Source organism: Malaya genurostris, chromosome 3 (genome assembly GCF_030247185.1).
Source record: "Malaya genurostris strain Urasoe2022 chromosome 3, Malgen_1.1, whole genome shotgun sequence".
Taxonomy (NCBI): Eukaryota; Metazoa; Arthropoda; class Insecta; order Diptera; family Culicidae; genus Malaya; species Malaya genurostris.
The window spans coordinates 125,013,602-125,041,357 of record NC_080572.1 but is presented as its reverse complement, the minus strand read 5'-3'; the positions used below and the strand labels follow the sequence as shown (position 1 = coordinate 125,041,357).

General features: G+C 36.5%; 2 protein-coding genes and 1 long non-coding RNA gene across 7 annotated transcripts in view; 2 read left to right on the top strand and 1 right to left on the bottom strand.

Annotated features, from left to right (window-relative positions):
- Window positions 1–6,194, top strand: part of LOC131434803 (nardilysin-like) — a 44,207-nt gene extending 38,013 nt beyond the window's left edge. For all 4 annotated transcript variants that reach the window (XM_058601965.1, XM_058601963.1, XM_058601964.1 and 1 more), the window contains 5 exons: window positions 4,141–4,411; window positions 4,467–4,590; window positions 4,660–4,820; window positions 4,883–5,102; window positions 5,167–6,194. In XM_058601965.1, the coding sequence (XP_058457948.1) occupies window positions 4,141–4,411; window positions 4,467–4,590; window positions 4,660–4,820; window positions 4,883–5,102; window positions 5,167–5,961 (1,571 nt within the window). In that variant the 3' untranslated portion in view covers window positions 5,962–6,194. The remainder of the gene's footprint in view (window positions 1–4,140; window positions 4,412–4,466; window positions 4,591–4,659; window positions 4,821–4,882; window positions 5,103–5,166) is intronic.
- LOC131434804 (GPN-loop GTPase 1) lies at window positions 6,185–25,103 on the bottom strand. Of its 2 annotated transcripts, XM_058601966.1 has the most exons (5): window positions 25,056–25,103; window positions 12,704–12,755; window positions 7,266–7,566; window positions 6,378–7,202; window positions 6,185–6,304 (listed from the first exon to the last, which is right to left on the bottom strand). In XM_058601966.1, the coding sequence occupies exons 3-5, from the start codon at window positions 7,474–7,476 to the stop codon at window positions 6,210–6,212; spliced, it is 1,131 nt and encodes a 376-aa protein (XP_058457949.1). In that variant the 5' UTR covers window positions 7,477–7,566; window positions 12,704–12,755; window positions 25,056–25,103; the 3' UTR covers window positions 6,185–6,209. The 2 variants fall into 2 exon arrangements, with proteins under 2 accessions (XP_058457949.1, XP_058457950.1); XM_058601967.1 differs by lacking the exon at window positions 25,056–25,103 and having other exon boundaries at window positions 12,704–12,820.
- LOC131434806 (uncharacterized) lies at window positions 11,404–12,653 on the top strand. The gene is made up of 3 exons (XR_009230391.1): window positions 11,404–11,873; window positions 11,958–12,091; window positions 12,159–12,653. It is a non-coding gene; the product is annotated as an uncharacterized LOC131434806 (long non-coding RNA).
- Window positions 25,104–27,756: the final 2,653 nt, after the last annotated feature.

Sequence of the window (27,756 nt, the reverse complement as noted above, 5' to 3'; positions counted from 1 at the left end):
AATTTAGATGTACTTCTAATTAATTTTCGATAGATGGCACTCTATACAGATTTATTCAGATTTCACAAAAAGAAAGAAAGAAAAAAAACTTTTCAGTCTGAGCTATCTATTAGTATTTGATTACAGTGACGAGATAAAAATTTATAAATAACAAATAAAAATGGAAATCTTTTGTGCAAATGTTTGATGATGAGCACTGAAATACATTTATATTATAATTTGAAACCAAGGTGATCACGCCATAATGAAACTTTATTGTCAGACTGAGAGTTTTATGACCTGACTTGTTATTGCATATTGGGCGTTGGATTTATATGAAATTACAATTGTTATTGATAAAAAATATCAAATTTCGTCGCTGAATTTTCTTGTGAGCGCGGTAAGGACTTGAGAAAATATGAAGAATTAATGCTCTTTGAACCTATTATTCTATAACGATAATCTATTGGAATAACATCTTTTTATTGTTAAAATTCCATGTTATTAGTGAATACAGAAAATACAGATTTCCTATGAAAATATTTGGCATCTCTGATACGAACCAAATTTTGAGTATATGCGGCATGTATTTTTATAATCAATTAAGGAAAAAAGTGCCGTGCGCTTGGGTAAGTTTATGACGATCATGTTCTAACCCGTGAAAATTCAAAGAAAGAGATTCCGACTTTAACGACGTAACACGCTCGAAAATTGTATAAGATGACGATGGTTTCGCTTACCCTCTCACTCTTTTCGTTATTCCGTTTTGCATCTTATGTAAACAAATCAGAAACACTCCTTGAACTACATTTTTCTACACATCAATCCGAAAATATTACGTAAAATCACTACTATAAATAAATATCATAATCATTCCTCGTACGGATCCAAATTTACGATAAAATATCAACTCTAATCAAGATTTGTGGAAAAATGTATCCATTTTTTCCCAATATTTCCATTTTTTCTAATATTTCAATTCTGATTTTCTCAGTCACTTCAAAACATCAATACGTTTTCACTGCTTTTTATCGTGAATAATCTTTGTAAAACTTTAATCGTTTGTTATTTACCCATGAACAAAAACATTGGAAAACTAATATTTGTGTTTTTCAAATTTTCCTACATTCCGTGATAAAAATTTCAATTCAAGAATTGTTAATTGGCATTCATTTATATTACACGATTACACTAAACAAAGATATCGAATAATAGTTTCAATAGATACAACAAATCGCCTTATTTGATGAGCTTATGACATTTTTTTCTGGGCTCACCGGTCTGGCAGCTGAATAGCGCAAATTCTAAAACGGGCCCAGGATACAGGATATGCATTTAAAATTCCTTTCCAAGTCTTGGCATTCCTTTTGTGGAATTTGGCCTTTCTGTTTCAACAGAAAGCATCCGATTCTTAGCGTACAGAATCATTTCATGGCTAGTACTACGATCCTACTGACAGTATGAATCCTTCCAGGTCGGGGCTCGAACATATGACAACTGGCTTGTTAGGCCAGCGCCGAATACTTATTATATAAAAGTGCAAATAACTTGTCAATTCATACTTCATCTCAGAATTTGCTTTACAGTGTCAATATTGTGAACCCGAAATTATGGATGAGATTTTTAAACGTAGTTCTAAGGACAACTAAAATCTTCAATATTCTATCGAGCAAACTCTTACACTCTCTCACAAAAACGTTAATAACGTGGTGTGGCTTAGCGTATTGTTCATAATGTTGAATGCTTGGGGCGTAATTAAAAACCTGTTTTAATCCACCTAGTGGTCCCATAATCAGGTTCGCCGAGATGGAGGGAGGAAAGGGAGGAATCCCTCCGGGCCGAACATTTTCAGGGGGCCCGAAAATTCGAAGCCCGGAATATTTCTTAATGCTCATAATTACATCATATCTTGGGATCTTTTTTTCACTAAACGAAGGAGGCTCATGTTTTCATTAATATTACTAAGGGATTCTTCAAGACTTTTGTTTAAATATTGAATAAGGACAACAAAGTTTGTTTGGGCATATCTTAGCATAACCTTTTCAATTTTTAACAGTGTTAATAACCCAAGTTAATATGAATTCTTCGTTTTTTGCATTTTCGCACTGAATGACGGTTTAATTTTCAAACACGTTTCCCCAATTTCCCCCTTGGTTCCGGAACCGGAAGTGAAATAGGAACATAGGTCAAAAACAGTTTATTTCTTTAGATGTTAAACCTTCTATTTGAGTCTAAATTAGAGAAAATCGACTCAGCTGTTTTTGACAAAATGAAGACATTTCCGTTTTAAAGCTTTCGATTACTATTTCCGATACTTCCGAAACCGGGAGCTAGGAACCTGTATAACTAAAATCGGCTTGTTTCTCTAAATAACGGATTGCAATTTCATACACGGAACCCTGTATTTCCGGAAGCGAAATCCAGATCTGGATAAAATTCTACATTAACTTATGGAAACATTACACTTTTCAGTTGAATCTGGGTTTGCGAAAATCGATATGGCCGTTTCTGAGAAATTGGAGTGATTTACGGTTTGGAGCACACGAACACTTTTCCCGAAACAGGAACGATGGTCCGATATACCAAAAATCATCGTATTTGGTCATCAACTAACCATAGTTGCCTAAGTGAAGAATTATTTGGAATGTATTTGGCTTGATTTTTCCGTGTCATGTATAAAAACACGCTCCTGAAAATGAAATTTTTATCTTATCAACCTGTAATTCCTGAACCGGAAGTCGTATTCGGATGAAATTCGATAGGATTATATGGGGTTGTAAGACCTTTCATTTGAACCTAAGTTTGTGGAAATTAAATGAGCTGTCTCTGAGAAAATCGAATGCTCCTTTTTAGTTCATTTTATCCCGTACCTTCGGAACCGGAAATTGGATCCAGATGAAATTCAATAGGAACCTACAAATAAATTTGAATCTGAAGAACCTACCCTTAATTTGAATTTAAGTTGAAGAAAATCGGTTGAGCGGTCTCGGAGAAAAGCGAGTGCACTTTTTCTTCATTTTTGCACATTTTACCCCGTTACTCCCGAACCGGAAGTTCGATTTATTCAATCCAAAAGCAACCTATGGGAACAAGAGACCTTTCATTTATTATTATTAATATCATTTATTCTACTCCGGCTTTAACCTTTTGGTCGTTCACCGGGGGACCGGTAATCGACTTGCCACTGCCTCATTTGCCGGAACTATTTTTTGTTCCATTCGTCGCTAACTCATTAGCTTCTCTCAGCGTGTGACATCTGGATTCTCAACGTTGTACTATAGAAATTCAAACCTGTTGTTTATATGTCTATTTTTTCCAAATCGTTTTTCGTAGCATTCAGAGTTCGTTATTTGATTGACGCTTTTATGTTATAACGGAAAATTTATAACAGATCGTAAAGAAAAAGTTAATTATTGATGAACTAGTTTCTCCGATTACGGATTGTCAAGTGAGCTGCAAAAATGGGTCGAAGTAGTTGCTTGTTCTCTACAAAAGGGTGATCACAAATGTCTACGAAATCCTTTGCTGTCATCTATCACTAATAACTAAGAAATTCAAAGGCCGTATGTCGCGAATACATCGTGTCCACGCATTATCATTTTGTTGACTTCATTGAGTTGTGGTAGATCAAGCAAGAATACGGGTTTCTTGATGCATTGATGTGATTGATCAAATCAATGCTGGATGTGGCATTTGGAAGATATCATACGCAAAGCATAGATTGGGAGGCTGGTGGCGCTGGGCATGTCGCTAAGATATCTGATGACAGATCATTGAAAATTATACTTGACTATGATCTGATTGGAACAAGAAGTCGAGCGCTGCGAGCTAGGCGACGGAAGACGTATTGGTGTCTAAATGCATAGCAATAAGCGACCGTGGACCGAGTTATTTGAAGACGTTTGCTTGAGGTAGTCTTTGTACATTAGAAGGAAGAATGAAACTATGTTGACTACTTGAATGAGTTTGCTCATTTTTCCGTTCGTTGCTTATAATGGATTCGTTCTGCTCTTATCAGTTAATTCCATATCTACTATAATTTGTGCTGATGTAGCAGATAAGTGGCGAAATAATTTCAACATTCACTGTTATATAAAACAGTATTAAAAAAAACATTGCAAATAAATTTATCAAATATTCAACTTTATTCCAAATTTTTAGACGTACCGCAGAAATGGAAAGATCTCTGGAATAGCACCGAAATAATACCCGAACTGCAGCTACAGGAACAAAATAATTTCATCAGTACAGATTTCACAATCTTTGCTGAAAAAGACGACTCGCATGTGTCGAGGATTCCAGCGTTCCCGGAAAAAATTCTAGATATTGAAACTTGCGAACTATGGTTTCGACAGGATAAAGTATTCAAATTACCAATGGCGTTGATGTACTTTTACTTCATATCCCCCATGCCGTTGCAGAGTCCAAAGAGGTTAGTTATTTAAAAAAATCTTTGTGTAACGAATATTAACTCTTTTTATCTGCAGTGCAACTCTATCCAGTCTGTATACATCAATGTTGAAATTCCAAATTGCTGAAGATCTGTACCCAGCCTCGGTAGCCGGGTTGGATTACGAAATTTATGCTTCTGAAAAGGGTATCGTATTGAAGGTAACTTGCGTCTGTAGTTATTTGTTCTTTTTTCTTCCAAATTGTTTATGGAAAAATTTTACATTCAAGGTTGATGGCTACAATCAAAAGATATCAATTGTGGTTAGTGAAATAACTAAGGCAATGCAACGTTTCGATAAGAACATTAATCCTGACGTATTTGAAGTAATCAAAAAGAAACTGGCAAAATCATATTATAACGATATCATCAAGGCTAGTAAATTGAATCGGTAAATTCAAACTCCTATCCTATGAAATGTATGTTTAATCAACAAATATTTTATAATTGCAGTGATATACGGTTGAAAGTTGTACAGCAGACTTTCTGGACAACATTAGAGCGATTTAATGAGTTGAAAAATCTTACATTGGAAGATTTAAGCACCTTTTCTATTGAATATTTTCAAAATGTAACAGTGCAGGCACTCATACAAGGAAATTTTCATAAACAGGATGCGCTGAACGTAATGTCAACCATTCTAACCAGTTTAAAAATTGGAGAAATACAAAATGTAAGTCTATTATTTCTATATAGCGGAATTCAGTAAACGAATCCTATGTCTATTATCGTTATAGCGATCCCTCATTGCATCAAGAGCGCGTGAAATTCCTTTAGGTAACAATTATTTGACGCTGAAATCCTTTCGCGATAATGATGTGAATACAGCCACAACAAACTTCTACCAGGCGGGTCCTGTTACACCGGCGCAAAACTCCCGATTAGAATTATTAGTAATGCTTATCGAAGAGCCACTGTTTGATATTTTACGAACCAAAGAGCAACTTGGCTACGATGTTTCAACGACGATTCGTGACAATTTTGGTGTTAAGGGTTTATCGATTACTGTTCATTCGCAGGAGGATAAATTCTCGTATCAATACATAGATGAAAAAATTGAATTCTTTAATCGCAAATTCATCCAGATCCTAGAAGACATGCCTGAATCTGATTTCAAATTAGTGAAATCATCATTGCTAAAAAGTAAGCAAATCATAGATACATCTTTGAAAAACGAAGTTATCAGAAATTGGGCAGAAATTACATCGGAGCAGTATATTTTCAATCGAAACAAGCTCGAAATGGAACACATAGAGGAACTGACGAAGTCTGACATCCTAAAGTTCTACAATCAGTTACTTTTTGATAACAAACATCGGAGAAAACTTTCTGTTCAAGTAGTCGGATGCAGCGAAAAGTCAGTACCCTGCAATACAGGTGAAACAGAAGTCGTGGATGACGCTGAAGATCTAGAACGAGAATTTTTGATTCACTACCTATCGACAGATGATACACAACGCACCTACATAACCGATATTAACAGTTTTGGAGAAACACTTAAGGTTTATCCCGTTACAAAAACAAAGTTTTAATCTGTTTTGCATAAACCTTAAACCAATAGATTGTCTCTCTATGTTTACTTTCTCTTTTGGTTCTTATTGTGCATTTGTACAGATTTCCATAGAACTTGATAGTGCTATTCATGATAATCAGATAAAAGTCGAAACGAGTTATATAAAAAAGAAGAATAAAATTGCTATCATTATGCAAACATGGAACTGTCATTTTGTTTTTGATTCAATAAAATGCAAACTGTTTAACGTTACATTACCCTTTGAATTTATTTTTCTGAATTTTTCCGCGCTGAATCCTCATGTATTTCTTTGTGCTTCCTAACGAATGAACTGAAATTTGCTTCCTCCGCCTCGTCGTCACCTAAGAGAGGGAGAGTTTTCCCTTTAGTCTTATTTAATACGACACTAACCATTCTTACACTAAAGATACTAACCTGGACACACAGGAGCTTCATCCTCATGACCTTCTTCATCTTCCGAACTCTCGTTGCCAGGATGTTTTAGGTAGATCTCAGCACGTTCTCTACCACTACTGAGCTCACTAACAAGAGCAATCTCTTGACCTTTCCCCTGCTGTGAAATTTTGGACAGTTTTTCCTCCTCCATTCGTTCCAGCTCAGCCTGTTTTTCAGCTCGTAACAAATTATATTCTACTCTGTAATCGTTTTCGTATTCGGTGGCAGCTTCCTCTACTAGCTCGAAAAATTTTGCAAATCCAATACCAGTTTTTGACGAGACGCCGCAAGTTTTCAGATCGCGATAAAACTCGTCCAAAGTGAGAGACATTGTACGCGTCAAGTTACTAACATATGTTGTTTCATTCTCTAAAGCTTCTTGAAATGATTCAAAATCCTGCATCCACTCGATAGCAAAAGAAAATTCCTGTACATCAATTTTGTTGAGCACAATAATAAAAGGCAGACGTGCTTTGTACAAGATAGAACATGCGTATAGCATATTTGACATAAAAGTAGTAGGACTCGTAGAACGTACAATGTCCATTACGTACACAACAACAGTAGGAAATACTGTAGCTAGGGCTTCTGTAATAATAGTTCCGGAAGCGGACCAGGTGAAAACCTCGATCTGTCCAGGTGTATCAATGACACAATATTTATGTTTCTCATTTGTCTTCTCAATCAATTCAATCACTTTACCAAATTTTGTGGAGAATAGGTTCAGTGCTGTCACGATTCCTCCATTTGGTCCTAGTTTGTACTGCTTCATAACCTCTTTGTAGTTTATGGTATCTCGTATATCTACAAAAATAAAAAATGAGCTTTATTTCTTAGAAAATTTTTACTAATCGTATCAATATGTACCTATATTTACTGGAAACGGTACTTCTCGACAAGCAGGGTCTAAATTGATGAGATACGGATTGTGTTCATTGTGGTTGTATTGAGCTAACTTGCGTACGAATGTAGTTTTACCGGAACCAGCCATACCGAGCACTATCATGCACACCGGTTTGCGTTTTGTGCTTCTTGGTACAGTACATTCCGTTTGCATTTGCTCATCTTCAGTCGACATTAATATAATGATTCACTGATAACTGTTTATTTACATAAACAAAACACCTGGTTATGCTGCCGCAATATAAACTACAATATTCTGATTTAGCTGCAATAACGGCAATAACAATAACACATTAGAGGTATCATACAAAAACACCGCTGATATTACACCGACAACGACCCGCTGGTGCGAGGCTAACAGATTTCCTCCTATCACGCTTAGAAAAAGTTACTCAGAGTTTGAGCACTAGTTACTCATTTTCAAATGATACATGGAAACGTCAAAAATTGAGTAGTTATCATCAATGATATTGAGTAACTCCTACTTTGAGTTTAACGCAATAACTCGTTTTTTTGTTACTATTCGCAAGATCAGTCTAAAAGTTGTAATAACCATTTGTAGCAACAGGTTGTATATTTTGTTAGTGAGATCGCGTATTTCGAGGATGAGTCGCTCAACACAAACGGTGTTGTGTCTGCAAAAACCGGAATGATAAACTCCGTGTTGTGCTTTAGAATGCAACCGACGACACGACCAGGCACTCCGAAGAAAAACTGACATTAAAATTGTCTGTTAACGATTCACCGCCAGTTACTGCAAATATAGCGACCCCTTGATAATGATGAAAATAATCTTCTCCAGCAACACTGTTTAAGTTTGCCAGGATCTAGTTACCAAGGATTCTCAGAGTAAATAAACAAACAATTTGGAAACGCAAAAGATACGACAAAACATTTTTTACAGATTTTCTTAAAATATAGCAGAAAATATCTGCGTGTATTTCAAGAATAGAATCAGTGACTTCTACATGAAAATTTAATGAAGGTTAACTTTCCATTGTATGCAATTCAAATGCTAACCAGTAAATATGTTCTAATTCCAGACGTCTCAAAGTCGGAAGTTGCAAATGGTTTTGTAAGAAACCCAATTCATGGTCAAGTAATGAAAATAATGCATTTATCGTGAGTTTAGGAATGTTCTGCCGATTATGGTTACAAAAATCAAACAAGAGAATGAAAAAGTCGATAGTAGCTAAATTTGTTTTAAATTGTCGAACAATCTACTTTTTAATTCTTGTTGATTTTTTCATTAAATGGCCTCAACAATAAGTAACTTCTTTTGCTTGCTGTCTTTTATTTCAATTACTTAACCATTTCCATGTTTTGTATTATCGTACGTAGGATGCCCGATCATTTCGACTACTAAGTAATTGCCGTACTTAAGAGTTTCCTTCACGAGCAAAGCCTCAGCTAATGTTCCCAGTTTGACTACGTTAACGCACAAAATCTGCTTCATTCGCCACTTCTACTCGATAATCAGCTGGCGTGGCTCGTGATCGATCACGGCATTTTGAATGAGACATTTCCATACTGATTTTCTTTGCTTTTCTCGGCAAACGAGATAAGACCAACGGTTTCATTCATACCGAAGAATATGATGTACAATGAAGTGTAAAATTGAATAAGCAAAATGTTGATTCAAAGCTAGTACCTGCGAATATGCCATTTTCTACCGCCCGTTTTTGCACCATGTACATCTTGTCGAACAGCTGCTCTATGCTCTACAGTTTCTGCTTTTCAGGGAGTGCTAAGCGAAACCAAATGCCAAGCAGATCCTAGGAACAATGTAACCAACCGTCCGTATTTCTTCCGGCTCGCAGAAACCTCAACATTTGTTTTTGTTTGGAGATTATTTATATAGCATGTTTCAATTAAACAACATACGTAGCCATGGTTCTGGTAATTGTTATTTAAAATCAACAGCTTTCGATTTTTGTTGCCAGTTTCAATAGTTTTTCAAGCAATTTCGTTTTGACATTACCAGTTACTGAGGGGTAGTTAAATTTACGATACAGTTTAGATAGACGAGTGGCAGGTCGTGTCGTCGATGCAACCGAATATGCTCAAATGTCATTTATGAGGAATAAGTGTATGATTGGTGCCTGAGCATAACTGACATGTATGTTAATTTGCGATTAGTTGCGATAAGTGTCGAAGGTGTTCGTCTCCAGGAACTTTTAAATATTTTCGTTGGCTGGTGTAGAAGAATTTTTTTTAATTATCAGTACCGTGAAATGTCAAGTTATAACATTCCATCGCAAAACCAACCCCATAATATTCGACTATCAAATCGATGGACAAACTCTTGGAAGAGTCGACGTTGTCAATGACCTCGGCGTTTTGCTGGATGCTAAGCTTACCTTTAACCAACACCGATCAACTTTGATTTCCAAAGCAACACGACAACTCGGCTTCATAGCAAAAATTAGCCGAGACTTCAAAGACCCGTACTGTCTAAAAGCGCTATACTGTTCGTTGGTGCGTCCATTACTCGAAAATGCGTGTTTGGTTTGGAGCCCGTACCAACTCGTTTGGAACTTACGAATAGAACGTGTACAGAAGAGATTCGTCCGGTTGGCTCTGCGGCACCTCCCATGGCAAAACCCTCTGGATTTACCACCGTACCCTGACCGCTGTCGTCTGATTGGCCTGGAATCCTTAGAGCGACGAAGAAAGATGCAGCAAGCGTTACTTGTGGCTAAAGTAATCAATGGCGATATTGATTCACCAAAATTGTTATCTCTTCTTGACTTCCGTGCTTCTCAGCGATCTCTACGCTCGACGAGTCTACTTCAACCAAGATTTCATCGTACTACTTTCGGACAACATGAAGCAATGACAGCATGCATACGTGCATTTTCCAAAGTTGAGCATCTCTTTGAATTTGGTGAGCCGACGCACAAGTTCTCACAGAAATTATTAAGTGTATCCTTGTTATAAGTTTGTTCGTTGTACTTCGTGTTATTCATTAAGACTTTTAATTGTCAGATGGATTATTTTAACAAATAAACAAATAAACAGATTGACACACTACTCCAAGCGACCACCACTTGATATAGTATTGAGTTCAATTACTTAAAATTTTAATACAATACACTCAGAAAAGGATCAATTTTTTTGCAAATTTGGTATAGGGTAACAGAGGTATTTTGGCCCACTTTAGGATTGATTTGTAAAACTTTGTAAAAATATCCACCAAATGCTGTAATATCTTTGAAAACCCCTTTCGCAATAGATAATTTAATGTGATTAGCTTCAAATTGATGCAACATGGGTTATTTAACATCGATTAAATCCATAAAGTTTGGTCGATAAAGTTAGGTGGGCCAAAATATATGAAGTGGCGAAAATACCTCTGTTACCCTATGTGATATAAAATTTCACTCAAAATTTGAGTGATAGTTACTCTATTTTTGGTACATGTACATATAAAGTATTACTCAGTAAATAAGTAGATTTTACCCAAATATCGTTTCCAGTGGAAGAACTCAAATTTGAGTAACTTCGGAATTACTCTAAACAAAGATATCATATTAACACGATATCCAGCTCTCACATTTCCCGAACAAATCTTTGGCAACATCCTTTTTTGCGAGCATGGCGCCCTCAGGCGAGTCCGCATCGAACCACGTACATAGAAATAAGGGGAGAGAAATGTCAAATTCGTACGCGCCAAAATAGCAGCACTGCGCACCCATACAATTGACATGACATGTTGAATGAGACGCCGTGCGATGGCGTTGCTGAACTGAAGATTAAGATCGCTCCAAGCTGACAGGGTCTGCTCTAAATTAGAGTTGAGTTACTCATTTTTGAGTAACTATTTTTAAGCGTGTAGACATAAGACTGTGTTTGCATTAGAGTGACTATAATACACCTGTGATATGTGGTGATATGTATACACCTGTACATATATTAATCATGGTCGATATGTTTAGCATACGACAATACTACCTACACTCAGAAAAAAACCATAGTAACCGTACCCTGTTTTTCATCGTCATTTCAACTATACGCTTAAAAAGTGTCAACAATCATGATATATGACTATTCACCATTTGTATTGTATAAATTACTAGACAACAAAGACTACGACTTGACTAAACTATTTGTATTTATGACTTTTCTGGCATGGTCATCCTGACAATGGTAGTCATCTCAAATATAAAAACAAATAGTTAAAATCACAATTTCTAGTAAGGTGAAATTGCTCTCGAGCCTTGATATAGATGAGAAGTGAAATAGTTATTGCTACTAGTAAATATGTTCACAATATAATAATGTTACCATAAATAGATACATGGTTTCAAAGACGGTTATGAAGTTTGAAAACACTATTCATGTAGACCATATCAACAGAATTTATGTAGTAAGCACATTATCGTATAGTGTTTTTCAACCTACTATGTATTACATTTGTGCTGACTATACAAATTGTCAATGAACGGGTGTACTGTTATTGTCACATAAAGTTACAATTTAGCAAAAAATTCCGTACATGGGTAACACATCAGTGATGGATTTGAACAAAATATTCTATATTGTGACTGTGTACTTTGGTAGGTCTTGCAGGTAGGTAAAGTTTGTAGCCTTACTAGTTTCCGTCGTTGAAATTCAATTTTTCAACAATTTTTCGGCAACGGTTATGTTTCCCAGTGAAATCAACATCTCGTATACGGTTTATTATTCATTATCGGTCGCTGTAGAAACAACATCAAGCGATTGATGAAAAGGAAGATTATCATTGGATTCCCGGATTCAATTCGCTCGAATCCGACGGAAAATCGCAGGTGGGTATCGAGGTTTGCATCTGGACTTGGCTAATAATTTCTATCCTGCTTCCAATTCCTGCTTCAGGAAAAACTCCATCGGACAGAGCCTTGGATCAACTGATGCTAAGCAATATTTCACCAGGTATATTATCATTTGATTTGATGCGAAAATAAAATAGAGTTTAATGAAATTATTTTGTTGTTCTTATTTTAGAATTTAAATTCATAAAACTTTTCAACATTAGCTCATGTTTTGCTGATCTTCAGCATTGTTGAATCAAACACTGCTTTTAGTTTCAAAATAACTAGAAGTGAAATGTCAAAAATACCATGACTCTGGTTATAGCAAAAACTACAATGTAAAAAAAATATTCGGTCATGGTTAGGCTAACCATCTCAATCGTATTAGTTATTCATACAATACACTGTTCAATATTACTATTCTAGAGCCGATACCATTCATAGTAAACATGAACTTGACTATTGTTGAAATCATCTGATTTCATAGTCGGCTGAAAACCACTATACGCTCATGGTCAAGTTGGCCCTCTATATAGTAACAGTTACCATACTATTTTTCTGAGTGTACGGCTCTATTAAAACGTGCTCTAGGAAAGAGAATAAACTCACTTCCTTTTTGAAAATCATCGAGTGTAGTTGGTTATAGTTGATCATCCGAATCCTGAAAATTAAAAAAGAAAATTAAATTAATAGACATAAAAAGTGGCGACGAGGAGAAATTTTTTTTTTTGATAAAGTGAGATCTTGAGCGCGATATCGTTGGTGGTAAAAATTTGGAGTGATTTTTACGGAGCGAGCGGCAAGGGTCGACGAATTAAATTATTAGACGACAACGTGTCCCGTGGAAGGGCAGCCATTGAGCTATTAGTCTTGGATGAAGCAGCGGACAAGTGAAACATTTCCTGTGGAAGCAGTTTTCGGCTGCTGAGACACGAAACTATTGTGTTGGCTTTGGAAGGTGTCCAATCAACAGTAGCGGTGGGACGGACATCACACGTTTTAGAGCAGAGTGGAAATTGGATACGGCTGGAGTTTTCAGCGGCCATCGTGATTTGTCGTTGGGTTAACATCTTCGTATTCGGTAAGCCGATCGTAAGACCTTATATAAAAAGGCGGGTGAGTAATGTCAGAGACATAACTGGATGTCGTGAATACGAAAAAACTGACACGCTCCCATCACTTTTCCGAATATCAGTTAGTTGATTGATTGTATGAGTTGTGCAAGCTTTCCTCTTTTTCACTAATAGAATTTGAAGCGATACACCTACATTAAAGTACAGATTAGTTACATTAAACAGCTACTATTCTACAACTATATATTCCAAACTTGAAACAATTCCTTTTTAATTTGCTAATATAGGAAGCTAGGTACGACAAATTTGTAGTTTATTTTTATTGAAGGTATGAAGTTCGAAGATATCTGATTCTTCTCGAAATTTCAGTACGAGACAATTGCAATGGCCTGGTCTGAAATGTATCTACGATCTTCGGTATGCAAGAGTGATTCTAATAATAATAATGATAGTAATAATAATAATACAGATTAACCTGTATATATGGCAACCCTGTTTCGCATGGCATATTTTCACACGACCCCATACTAGTATAAAGATGTGTTCAACATCATCACTTTCGCTTTCGCATTGCCGTTCGTAATTGAATGTGTTAGTGACGGTACAAATCTGTTTTTCTACCTGTTTTCGGAGCCATCGTTCTGACGGTGTCTCGTACGTACAGAGTAGCTGCTTTAACTTAAATGACGCTATTTCTCACATCACATTTCCTTTTATACGTGCTAGTGGTAGCACGGTAGGACGTCCCCTTTGTTAGAATTCTTTCCTATACGCAGAACGGGAAACAGTGAAACGATATAGAAGAGAGAGTTAGCAGAGCGGCAGCCAGTAATACTGAATGGGTCGTCGAGCTGCTAACAGCATGTTGTGGAGGAACAATTAAGGGCAAGGTAAAGTCCCGCTCAAACCGTGCTGGTCTGAAGTGCCCAGTTGGCGGCAGAATCCATCGTTTGCCTCGGAAGGGGAACTACGCCGAGCGTGTCAGTGCTGGTGCATCGGTCTATCTGGCGGCAGTGATGGAGTACTTGGTTGCCGAAGTGTTGGAGTTGACCGGTAACGCTGCCCATGACAACGAAAACGAAAATCATCCCTCGCCATCTGCAGCTGGCCATCCGTTGAAAACCCCGTCCTTTTCAGGATGACCACATTACTGTGATAAAGAAATATTTAGAATTGCTTTAAGTTTCTGATACGCCTGGAAAGTAGAATGCGCAAATCAAGTGGAAACATTTGTTCTAACAATTTTTGTTTTCGGCCGCATACTAAAGTAATCGCGACAAAAATACATATTGATCTGTGGCAAATCTGTTTCGCACGGCATATTTGTAAACTAGTATAAAGATGTTTTCAAAATCATCACTTTCGCTTTCGCATTGCCGTTCGTAATTCAATGTGTTAGTGACGGTGCAAATTATTTTAACTCCCATCTTGATGAATCTTTTGGTAGGAAATATTGAGATCTGACATGGTTCTCGTGTGTGTCTTGTTTCGGCAATGGGCCTTGCTGGACTTTTTAGCTGCCTTTTTCGGTGTCATTGTGCTGACGGTGTCTCGTGCATTCATATCGGGAAACAATGAGACGACAGGTCCTCGATGTTGCTATCGTGTGTCTTGTTTCGGGAAGAGTTGCTCAGCAAATGATAGGAAAAGTGAACCATTCAACTTTTATATGGATGCTCTTGTATAGATACAGACATCTCGCGTTCTGATTGGCTGGTGCTGTCATGGGTTAAATCAAACAGGTTTTTCAATAGTGTACTATTGAAAAACTTCAATATTGTTGTGATACACGTTCAAGTTGAAGATTTTCGATTCTATTGGTAGTTAGATTATATAAATCCTTCTACAGATCACTGAGCTATGAGCTTTCAAAATACGAGAAAGGCAAACGCGCCATATGAATTATCCTCTTTGATACTCGTTTATACCAAACATTTCAGAAAAGTTTCATTGTGAACTATTTAAGAATATGTCACACAACTGAAAGTTTTATCATAAATTGTGATCATATTTCCGATGGCATGTAGCAAGAATTATGTTGATTCATTAGATATAACAGGAGATATTCACGATCAAAAACTTATCACTCTCTCAGAGGGTAAATTTTGAAAAGGCGCCCCATAGTAAAGTAAGTCGTATTCACGACAAAAAAAAAGCAAGCTTAAAAATATCGTGATTTAATTATAATTTACTGCACTGTGTGAAAAACATTCCTTATTTTTTCTCTTTATCAATACAAAAGTTGGGACAAAAGAAATAGGTTCTGTTTGAAACAACGATAAGGACAAAAGATTGTGCAAGCTGGAACAATACATTATTGTTATTTTTTTTATTTGAAGACATTTATTTGTTCTTTTTAATAAGAGTGTTCTTTTCTTCCTTAACTTAGGTAGAATAATAATAAAGGTCCCGTTTCGGACATTGGTTGAGGAAGATAACAAAAATTTCACACGGAAGAGTTGTGTTAAAAGAATTTTTTGGTAAAATTGCTGGCAAAGGTCGGACATAGTATCTGGTAAGTCATTTATGATTATTTTATGAAAAGTGAAGCCGATTGATGAGACATTTCGTTTTTTCCCATTTTATATTTTTCCCCATTGATTGATTGATATTGAACATTGTTATTCCGTTTATTGGGCATGATAATTTGATTATTTATATTGTTATTGTTGATTTTTTCTGTGCATCATTGATTTTTTTTGTATAATCGATTCAATTATTGATTATTCTTCTTAAGTAGAGATCAAGTTATTCAAAATGAATTTGGCATCAACAATCGAGCCATACCGTAAAGGTACCTCCTTCGGGGATTGGGCCGATAGGTTGGCATTTACCTTTGAGGCAAATCAAGTTACTGAAGAACCGATGCAAAAATCTCATTTCATGAATTTGTGCGGACCATTTGTTTACTCTCAGCTAAAATTATTTTACACAAAAGATACTCTTGCTACTGCGAAGTATAGTGAAATCATTGGTAAATTAAAACAAAAGCTAGATAAGACTGAGCCAGACCTGGTTCAACGCTTTCGGTTCAGTAACAGGGTTCAGCAACCTGACGAATCAGCCGAGGATTTCGTACAGGCAATAAAATTGCAGGCGGAGTTCTGCGGTTTCGGTGAATTCAAAAACTTAGCGATTCAAGACAGAATCCTAGCCGGTCTGCGAGATGAGAATCTCAAACAGTTGCTATTAAATGAAGAAAAGTTGACCGTGGAGACAATGGACAGATTCATAACTACGTGGTGTATGGCGAAAGATAATGCGCGCACCTTAAAAGTAAATTCGTTTTTTCCTAATTTTGGGACAGTCTCTACTGATAGTGCATATGGCCCGCCTGAAAATATAAATTTTATTAAACGACCAGTTCATGAGCGTTTGGGTGACAAAGGTTACAAACACAAACAGAACAGAGAAATACAATGTGGTAGACCTATTACAAATAGTTACAACAAAAACACACATCAAACATTTAGATACAATAACAAATACTGTCAAAACAACAATAATAACAGATTCAAACCTCACGATTATAACAGAAACAATCGATACAATGACATTCATTTTGATAACAAATTCAAACGAAATTACTCCGACATGATTTGCGATCATTGTGGGTTAAGGGGTCATATTAAGAGAAAATGCTTTAAGCTAAAAAATTTAAAAAGAGACGCTGTAAGGTTTATAGATACAGTAAAACCTGGAACTAGTGCAGAGAAAGACCTGACTTCTCTTATGAACCGGATGACGACAGATAACAGGATGGACACGGACAGTGAGGAGGAATGGAATGAGTGGAACTCAGGTGATTTACAGTGCATGCATGTTGTCTTTTGATAAAATAAGTAAACCATGTATAATAAATGTGTCGATTGACAATATTATGACCCGAATGGAAGTGGACTGTGGGTCAACGGTAACTGTTATGGGTGTTAATCAATTTAAGAGTCTTTTTGATAAATCCTTAAGAAAATGTGACAAACAACTGTTAGTTGTAAATGGTTCTAAACTTGAGATTGAAGGGGAGACAAATGTCTTGGTCGCACTAAATGGTGTTGAAAATATTTTAAAACTATTGATTCTAAATACGAATCATAAATTTATGCCTTTATTTGGAAGGAATTGGATGGATATTTTTTTTCCAAGATGGAGAGAAACTTTTTCAAGTAAAAATATTTTGTATGAAAACGTAAACAACACAACTATGCCAAAGGGTGAACAGTTTATTGATGAAATCAAATCTAAATTTTTGGAAGTATTTAAAAAAGATTTTTCGACACCCATCAAGGGATTTGAAGCAGATTTAATTATAAAACGGGAAATCCCAATTTTTAAAAAAGCTTACGACGTACCCTTCAGACTAAGGGAAAAAGTTTTAATATATTTGGATAAGTTAGAAAAAGAGAATGTGATAACGCCGGTAAAGACCAGCGAATGGGCATCACCTGTGATAGTAGTTATAAAGAAAGATGACCAAATTAGACTAGTAATTGATTGCAAAGTTTCGGTAAGCAAAGTTTTAATACCGAATACTTATCCCTTACCTTCTGCTAATGATTTATTTGCTAAATTGGCAAATTGCAAGGTTTTTTGTTCACTTGACTTGCAAGGCGCATATACACAGCTAGCCTTGACAGAACGATCTAAGAAATTCATGGTGATAAATACTATTAAAGGTTTGTTTACTTACAACCGGTTACCACAGGGTGCTTCTTCTAGCGCCTCAATATTTCAACAAGTTATGGATCAAATACTGAATGGTATTACTGGAGTATATTGCTATCTAGACGACGTACTGATTGCGGGTGAAAACCTGAACGATTGTCGTAATAAACTGTATTTAGTTTTGGATAGGCTTGCGAAGGCAAATATAAAAGTAAATCTAGAAAAATGCAAATTCTTTGTTTCTCAATTAAATTATTTAGGACAAATAATAAGTGAAAAGGGTTACTACCTAGTCCAGAAAAAATATCTACTATACAAAGAGCAAAAGTGCCTAAGAATGAGAATGAGTTGAAATCCTTTTTAGGATTAATCAACTATTATAATAAATTTGTTTCTCATATGTCTTCCAAATTGTTTTATCTTTACAATTTGTTGAGGAAAGATGTAAAATTCGTTTGGGATAAAAATTGCGAAAAAGCATTTCAAGATAGTAAGCAATCTTTGATATCAGCGAACATACTTGAGTTTTATGATCCCAGGAAAGAAATTGTGGTCGTGACCGATGCCTCAGGCTATGGTCTGGGTGGTGTTATTGTACATGTGATAGATGACAGAGAAAAGCCAATTTGCTTTACTTCTTTTACTTTAAATGACGCGCAAAAGCGATATCCAATTCTTCATTTAGAAGCTTTGGCTTTAGTTTGTGTGTGGGTACAGATGAGTTTATAATAATTCACGCATAGTATGCCATGACAACTGTAGTGGGGACGATGGCATTAGGTCAATCGAATCATCGACCATTCATTCATTGCATCACGGACGGCTGCACAGGTAAGAAGTGATTCACTCTGGGTGATTCCGTTTACAAAGTAAAGTCTATTATTCACAATGGCGATCCTGCCAGGAATTATTTCAGTTATTCAACATCAACGGAATCACCCAGATCGCAAAATATGTATAGATATTCGGCAGAAAAGAAATAGCCGACGAGAGATTGCGTAACATTAAATTATTAGAAAAGCGGATCAATATGGTCGCGCATTGGAAGCGGACCAGGTAGGTCGCGCATTGGAAGCGGACCAGGTAGGTCGCGCATTGGAAGCGGACCAGGAAGGTCGCGCATGGGAAGCGGACCAGGAAGGTCGCGCATTGGAAGCGGACCAAGTAGGTCGCGCATTTGAAGCGGACCAGGTAGGTCGCGCATTGGAAGCGGACCAGGTAGGTCGCGCATTGGAAGCAGACAAGAAAGGTCGCGCATTGGAAGCGGACCAGGAAGGTCGCGCATTGGAAGCGGACCAGGAAGGTCGCGCATTGGAAGCGGACCAAGTAGGTCGCGCCAAGGATTGCTTTTATCGTATCAAAGAACGTTCGCTGGCCACTCTTCACCGATTGAATCAGTGCCATCAAAGAGAGTTGGAAATCATCGCAACAACAAAAAACCCGCCATGGCTCATTTAACATAGAATCGACACCAGTGCGAGAGCGAATTTCTCTCGATGACATTTCTGAGAATCAAAGGTTAGCACGCTGCTGTGGGGATCCTCTCTGAAGCAACAAACGGTTGCTTATTCTCGTTTCGCGATCCGATTCTATACAGGCAGTTGATAATTGCGATAGAATCATTTTACTATTGCCGCTTATTCTAACTATGTGCATATAATCTTTGTAAAGTTGTGTCTATGAAAATATATGTGAATGCTCCACACAAGGGTTTTGAAATATTGCAACCTAGTATGAGAATCATCAAGCCGAATCATCGATTCGATTTTCTGCGATAATTGTCAACTTGCGATTCTCTCTTGGTAAATTCCACACAACGGCGATCATTATCAGACTGCAATTTTTTTTTTAAGGGCCGAGAAATACTCAGAGTATGAAGTGGAGCGAAGGAATGTAGAAAAATTCTCTCGCGGTTCATGCATTGAGAGACTCGAGTTCTTGTAGCATCTTCTACCGGATTGAAAATGTTGTATACAATATAGATAGCAATATAGCAGCTTCTGTGAAATTTTCGGCAATCACCAACACTGGGTCGCGCATTTGAAGCGGACCAGGTAGGTCGCGCATTGGAAGCGGACCAGGTAGGTCGCGCATTTAAAGCGGACAAAGAAGGTCGCGCATTGGAAGCGGACCAGGAAATAATTGAGTAAGCGGACTGTAAACGACGCGCACAAGAAAAACTAGCCACGTGGGCGCGCAAAATGAAAAAAGCTGATTTTAATAATCACGCTATTCAAAGTGAATCTTCAGATTGCGCACACCTGATTAATCATACATGATAACTAAACGAAAAAACATAGCGAATGGTGGAATATATTCCCGATCGGTTGGCTGTCGAAGCGATTCAGATGATGAACCGATATCTGACGAATTAGTTGACCAGGCCGACATGGAGTCAGTACATGCAATAACGTGGTGCAATTCACGGCACGGACTGGAACACTTTCTACCTTACCATGGGGTCAGTGGCGTACCGAGGAAATTTGGCACCCGGGGCAAAATAAGATATGAGTGAAAAAAAAGAGATTTAGTGAGCAAAAATAAAAAAGCTGAATTCCATCTTCGGAAAGGTGACTTGGGCGAGCGAAAAAAAAAGGTTTGTCGCCCCCCCCTAAAAACGCTACGCCACTACATGGAGTGTAATTTTTCGTCAGCTAGCCTTTGGTTCTGACTAATAACACAGTGAGAATCCGATCGTTGCTGGATCATTAAAGGGTTGATGGCAAACAAACAAGTTCTTATACTAATGTTGCAGATTTTTGAACTGCAGCCACGGCAGAAAAACCGTTTATCTGCATGAGATTAAAATCTTTAACACAAGTGTTTGGATAACACGTAGAATGTATATCAGAAATGTATTATTGTGCGCAGTGCCTTTCGGTCCATGTGGTACGTTCATTCTTTCAAATACAATAGGTATTTCTTTTTATTGATGAGAGGAAAATTCAAGCTTTGTTGCACTTTTTAAAGTTAGAGTTATTTAATCATAATTGCAAAAAAAACGATAAACGGTAGAGACGACGATCGAAAGTAGACGACAAAATTGGGGATGTCGTAATATCGAGTAAGCAATTAATCCAGATAATCAAGTAACATGTAATCGATTAGTTTGGAACTAATTTACGAATATTAAATCAATTGAATCATTTGAAAAGTTAACCGAGAAATAACAAAAACAGAACAGAGCTGCCTATGCTCAATATTTATCTGAATATATGTAAGATTTTTTTCATTTCGATAGACACTAACAAACCGGATCTTTTGCCAGATTTTCTATTCCGGAAGGACTATATTTTATTTTTTTTTAGGACTTGGCATCAAAAATAAACTAATCCACTATGTAGAATGTACTGATAACCAGCCCAGCAATTTTTATAGGTTTGACTGACTTTTTTATAGGCCATTAAAAAAGGTATCACGTGATAGGGTTTTTGTACCAAAGCCACCACATTATATTACGGTTTAACTGAAATCGTTAAAAATTCTCGCAGCGCGGTTCTATGCGGCGAATTTCAGGTTAGTGCTGCAGTGACAATATATTTTTTTTAAGAAGAGGGTAGATGTGTGGGTACAGATGAGTTTATAATAATTCACGCATAGTATGCCATGACAACTGTAGTGGGGACGATGGCATTAGGTCAATCGAATCATCGACCATTCATTCATTGCATCACGGACGGCTGCACAGGTAAGAAGTGATTCACTCTGGGTGATTCCGTTTACAAAGTAAAGTCTATTATTCACAGTTTGTACAATCAAAAAGTTTCACAAATACCTTTATGGTCAAAAGTTCATCGCTTACACTGATCACAAGCCATTGATAGGAATATTCGGCAAAGAAGGCAAAAATTCAATATTTGTAACAAGACTTCAAAGATATATTCTTGAATTATCAATTTATGACTTCGAAATCCAGTACAGGCCTTCTGCGAAAATGGGTAATGCGGATTTCTGTTCGCGATTCCCATTAGAGCAGTCGGTTCCCGTAGAATTAGATCAAAATTTTATAAGAAGCATAAATTTTAGCAATGAATTCCCAATTGACTTTGTTATTATTGCCAAAGAGTCAAATGACGACATTTTCTTAAAACAGATTATGACTTTTATGCGTGATGGTTGGCCGAAAAAGTTGGACAAACGCTTTTTAGACGTTTATGCCAATCAGAATGATTTGGAGATAATTGACGGATGCGTATCAAAATCAAAATCAGAGTGGTGATTCCACATAAAATGAAAAGCGGGATACTTAAACTTTTGCATGAAAATCACGCGGGAATGGTTAAAATGAAACAGTTGGCAAGAAAACAAGTGTACTGGTTTGGGATAAATAAAGATATTGAAAATTATGTTACGACATGCGAAGTTTGTAGTAGCATGGTAGTAGTGCCAAAAACAAAGGTTTTGTCTCATTGGACACCTACTACTAGACCTTTTAGTCGAATTCATATCGATTTTTTTCATTTTTCTCACCACACTTTTCTATTAATTGTCGATTCTTTTTAAAAGTGGTTGGAGGTAGATTGGATGAAAAAGGGCACGGATTGTGCTAAGGTAGTGAAGAAATTGGTAGCGTATTTTGCTAGATTTGGTTTACCAGATGTTCTGGTTTCTGACGGCGGTCCTCCATTCAATTCATACTCATTTACAAACTTTTTAGAGAGGCAAGGAGTTAAGGTGTTGAAAAGTCCACCATATAACCCTTCAAGCAACGGCCAAGCCGAAAGACTTGTAAGAACAACGAAAGAAGTATTAAAAAAGTTTTTATTAGAGCCGGATTTGGCTAATGTTGATATGGAGAACCAGATTAATTTATTTTTAATGAACTATAGAAATAATATAGTGACTAGTAGCGGGCAATTCCCCTCTGAAAAAGTTTTTAGTTATAAACCAAAGACGATGCTTGATTTGTTAAATCCTAAATGTCATTATAAAAATTATTTAAATTTGCCACAGTCCCCTGATGATGATAAAATAAATGATTTTCCTAAAATCAACAAGAGGTCAAATGACAGCTTGGATGATCTGATGGAAGGGGATACTGTTTGGTACAAAATTCATCATCATTATATACCTAATAGATGGGTAAAGGCAACTTTACTAAAACAATTCTCGTTAAATACATTCCAGATCTTGCTTGGAAACGTGGCCATAATGGCGCACCGAAAACAAATTAGACGCTATAAGGATCGAGACCCGGAGCCAAGGCCAAACATGATGATGGGTCCAAGTTCGGAAGCTGATAGATTCGAAATATTAGAGCGAGAGGAGTCATTATATGGAGCTGGAAGCGGCTCAGAAGAAAACCTGTTCCGGGGATTCTCGGAGCATGATCTGGCGAAGGTCGGACGGAAAAGAAAAGTTTCAACGGCGAACTTGCCGGGAGGCTGTCTTCGACGCTCAAAGCGTCTTCGGAAGCAAACAGAGAATCCAGATTTTTATTATGATCGTTAATTGAGTCAAAATCATTTCGGATAGAGTCCGTTCAGAACTTTAAGTAATTGAATTTCAAAATTTTATATTTGTTTAAACTTGATTAGTTACATTTAGGATATATTAATCCTTTCAAAACTGAATTTATTAAAAAAATTGTTATTTTTCTATTGCTTTCTGTAAATAAGTTCAAATACACTTTGTAAATATTATTATTAAGAAAACTCTTTAAAAAGGGAAGAATTGATATGTATACACCTGTACATATATTAATCATGGTCGATATGTTTAGCATACACTGAGCAAAATACCATAGTAACCGTAGCCTGTTTTCCATTGTCATTTCAACTATACGCTTAAATAGTAGCAACAATCATGATATATGACTATTCACCATCTGTATTGTATAAATAACTAGACAACAAAGACTACGACTTGACTAAACTATTTGTATTTATGACTTTTCTGGCATGGTCATCCTGACAATGGTAGTCATCTCAAATATAAGAACAAATAGTTAAAATCACAATTTCTAGTAAGGTGAAATTGCTCTCGAGCCTTGATATATATGAGGAGCTGAATAGTTATCGCTACCATGTAAATATGTACACAGTATAATAATGTTACCATAAATAGATACATGATTTAAATGAAATTATGAAGTTTGAAAACACTATTCATGTAGTCCATATCAACAGAATTTATGTAGTGAGCACATTATCGTATAGTGTTTTTAACCGACTATGTTTTTCATTTGTGCTGACTATACAAATTGTCAATAAACGGATATACTTTGTTATTGTCACATAAAGTTACAATACAGCAGACATTTTCGTAACACATCAGTGAATGATTTGAAAAAAAAATGTATATTGTGACTTATATTGTGCAATTTGGAAGGTCTTGCAGGTGAGTAAATTTTGTAGCCTTACTAGTTTCCGTCGTTGAAATTAAATTTTTCAACAATTTTGCCGGTAATGGCTGTTTTCTAGTGAAATCGACGTCCTGTATAATTTTTATTATTCGTTATCGGTCGCTGTAGAAACAACATCAAGCGATTGATTAAAAACGACGAACATCATCCGATTCTCAGATTCAAATCGCTGGAATCCGACGGAAAAAATAACAATATATGGCAGGTGGGTATTGAGGTTTGTTTCTGGACTTGGCTATTAATTTCTTCCATTTCTTCTTCAGGAAAAACTTCACCGAACAGAGCCTGGGATCAACAGTTGCAACCAAGCAATGCTGCTCCGTGTCTACGTTGATAATCAATATTTCACCAGGCACATCATCATAATAAAATTGTAATAATTTCAAAAATAAAATAGAATTCAATGAAAATATTTTGTTGTTCTTGTTCTAGAATTTATATTCATAGAACTTTTTAACATTAGCTCATGTTTTGCTGATCTTCAGCATTGTTGAATCAACCACTGCCTTCAGTTTCGAAATAACTAGAAGTGAAATGTCAAAAATACCATGGCTCTGGTTATAGCGAAAACCACAATGTAAATAAAGATTCGGTCATGGTTAGCCTAACCATCTCAATCGTATTAGTTATTCATACAATATACTGTTCAATATTACTATTCTAGAGCCGATACCATTCATAGGAAACATGAACATGACTATTGTTGAAATCATCTGATTTAATAGTCGGCTGAAAACCACTATACTCGCATGGTCAGGTTGGCCCTCTATATAGTAACTGTTACCACAATATTTTTCTGAGTGTACGACAATACTACCTACGGCTCTATTAAAACGTGCTCTAGGAAAGAGAATAAACTCACTTCCTTCTTGAAAATCATCGAGTGTAGTTGGTTATAGTTGATCATCCGAATCCTGAAAATTAAAAAAGAAAATTAAATTAATAGACATAAAAATAGGCACTCTAGTTTGCATAACTCTTGCAAGCATACTGACAAAAGTCCGGTAAAACCCTGAGAGTTCATCTAGCAGTTATTAAAACTTTTTTGGTGGAATCTTGTTATATCCAGCCAGACATACAAAATTCGCAGATATGCGTATAATAGATATCCAATATGATACACATATTTTCACAGCTATCCGAAAACATACACAGACTGGCAATGAGTCTTCAAAATTCTTTGAATTGGAAAGGGAAAACTGGACGAAAAAGTAATCTTTGTAGCGAGTATAGAAGTTTGAACAAATTACCTGTCATCTCTATATCCAGCTTTAAAAAATCGAAACGATAGCGGACCTTACACGAGACAATTACTACTACTATTACTGTCAATAGGGTCATCGGGAGGGTGGGAAGAGGGGGAATGGAGGATTCCTTCCAGGCCCGGACTGTTTTAGGGGCCCGTAAATATTTAAAAAAATATTGTTGCTCATAATGTAACATACATTTGGACCTCCTTTTTTTGCTCGTTCAATCCTTCAAGATAGAGTGAAGTAGTGTTTTCGAAGGAAATTTATTGAAATCCTCCCGGGCCGGTTTTTTTTTCTCTCGGCGGCCCTGACTGTCAATACAAGGAGTATTGACAATACATTTGATCGTGTAATGGAAACTTCGTCGGTTTGATGAAAATATTTTCAAAAAATCAATCAATCTCAAACAATATACATTCTGTCCAGAGAGGAAACTTTTGAACATGTGCAATGAACTCTTCTATCAACGTTTCAATATTCAGTTGCAATATTTAAAGCGCAAAACACTTGATTTGATCAAATAATGCGGACACGCGAAGTAAGCAATCGCCGAGAGTACCAACATCAAGGGTGCTCTGAATTCCAGAAATGTGGAAAACGTTTCGAATATTTTTCTTAATTTATTGAATGTGGAAAATGAAATTTGCCATTTTGGCAAATAGAATTTTGAACGCGTGTAAAGTAGACGCTAAGGTCAAACCATAAATGATGATTGTTAATATTTATGACTCTTTTTTAATCAATTAGGTATACAGGGTGTCCTTGAAAAATATTTTAAAAAACGGTTTGATAGATTTCAATGATTCATGAAATTTATTTACGAAATTTGTTTTCAACAGGACGGCAATACGTGCCACACAGCCAACGAAACAATCGATGTTCTGGAATTTTCATATATCTTGAAAAATCACCATAGAGGGGAGTACATGAAATTTTCGAAATCGAAAAAAAAATTTTGATGCCAAAAGGCTTAGAATTGCCTAAAATGTCGAGATTTAGTGTTATCTCAGAAAAAAAATTTTTTGAAAAAATCGACTTTTTGGGACAATATCAAAATTTTTCCCAGAAAGTTGATATTTTCAAAAAAATTTTTTTTTGAGATGATACTAAATTTCGATGTTTTATGCAGTTTTAAGAGTTTTGGCATCAAAAAAATTTTTTGATTTTGGAAATTTCATGTACTCCTATGGAGCTTTTTCAAGATCGAAAATTGTCAAACCTTTACCACCGGGCAGCACCCCTTACACATGTCCGATTTAGCTCAAATTTTGCATGAAGGCTTTTTTCGAGGGGCTTAATTTTTTGGGCACTAGAGCTTAACAAAAATAGAGGTGATCCCAAAATTTTGGCACCCTTATATATAAGAGCGGTAAAAATCAACGTGTTTTGTCGGTTACGTCACTTATACAATCATATCTCCGGAACCAAAAGTCACAGCCATTTGGTCTTCGAACTTGATCAATGGTTCGACAGTAGCTTTCAAACGAGCCCAAGTTTGTTAAAATCGGTTCAGCCATCTCCGAGAAAATTGAGCGAGTTCAAATACAACACTTTTTGTCGGTTACGTCACTTATACAATCATATCTTCGGAACCAAAAGTCTCAGCCATTTGATCTTCGAACTTGATCAATGGCCCGACAGTAGCTTTCAAACGAGCCCAAGTTTGTTAAAATCGGTTCAGCCATCTCCGAGAAAATTGAGCGCGTTCAAATACAACACTTTTTGTCGGTTACTTCACTTATACAATCATATCTCCGGAACCAAAAGTCTCAGCCATTTGATCTTCGAACTTGATCAATGGCCCGACAGTAGCTTTCAAACGAGCCCAAGTTTGTTAAAATCGGTTCAGCCATCTCCGAGAAAATTGAGCGCGTTCAAATACAACACTTTTTGTCGGTTACGTCACTTATACAATCATATCTCCGGAACCAAAAGTCTCAGCCATTTGATCTTCGAACTTGATCAATGGCCCGACAGTAGCTTTCAAACGAGCCCAAGTTTGTTAAAATCGGTTCAGCCATCTCTGAGAAAATTGAGCGCGTTCAAATATCTTCGAAAAGTGCACACACACACATATACACACACACATACACACACACGCACACACACAGACATTTTCCGATCTCGTCGAACTGAGTCGAATGGTATATAACACTATGGGTCTCCGAGGCTCCGTTCGAAAGTAGGTTTTTCCAGCAATTCTAATACCTTTCTATAGAGAAAGGCAAAACTATCAACTGTTTTGTTATTTTAAACATGCTCAATTTCTCCGCGTGTACCTAATAACGTTGCTTGAAGCATTCAATTCTAGGC

Excerpts from the sequence above, each read along its gene's own strand:
- LOC131434804 (XM_058601966.1), bottom strand. The coding sequence starts at position 7,476 with ATGTCGACTGAAGATGAGCAAATGCAAACGGAATGTACTGTACCAAGA. Across the intron at positions 7,203-7,265 it reads ACCGTTTCCAGTAAATATAG|ATATACGAGATACCATAAAC; the intron begins GTACATATTGAT and ends TTATTTTTGTAG. Across the intron at positions 6,305-6,377 it reads TGAAGCTCCTGTGTGTCCAG|GTGACGACGAGGCGGAGGAA; the intron begins GTTAGTATCTTT and ends TCCCTCTCTTAG.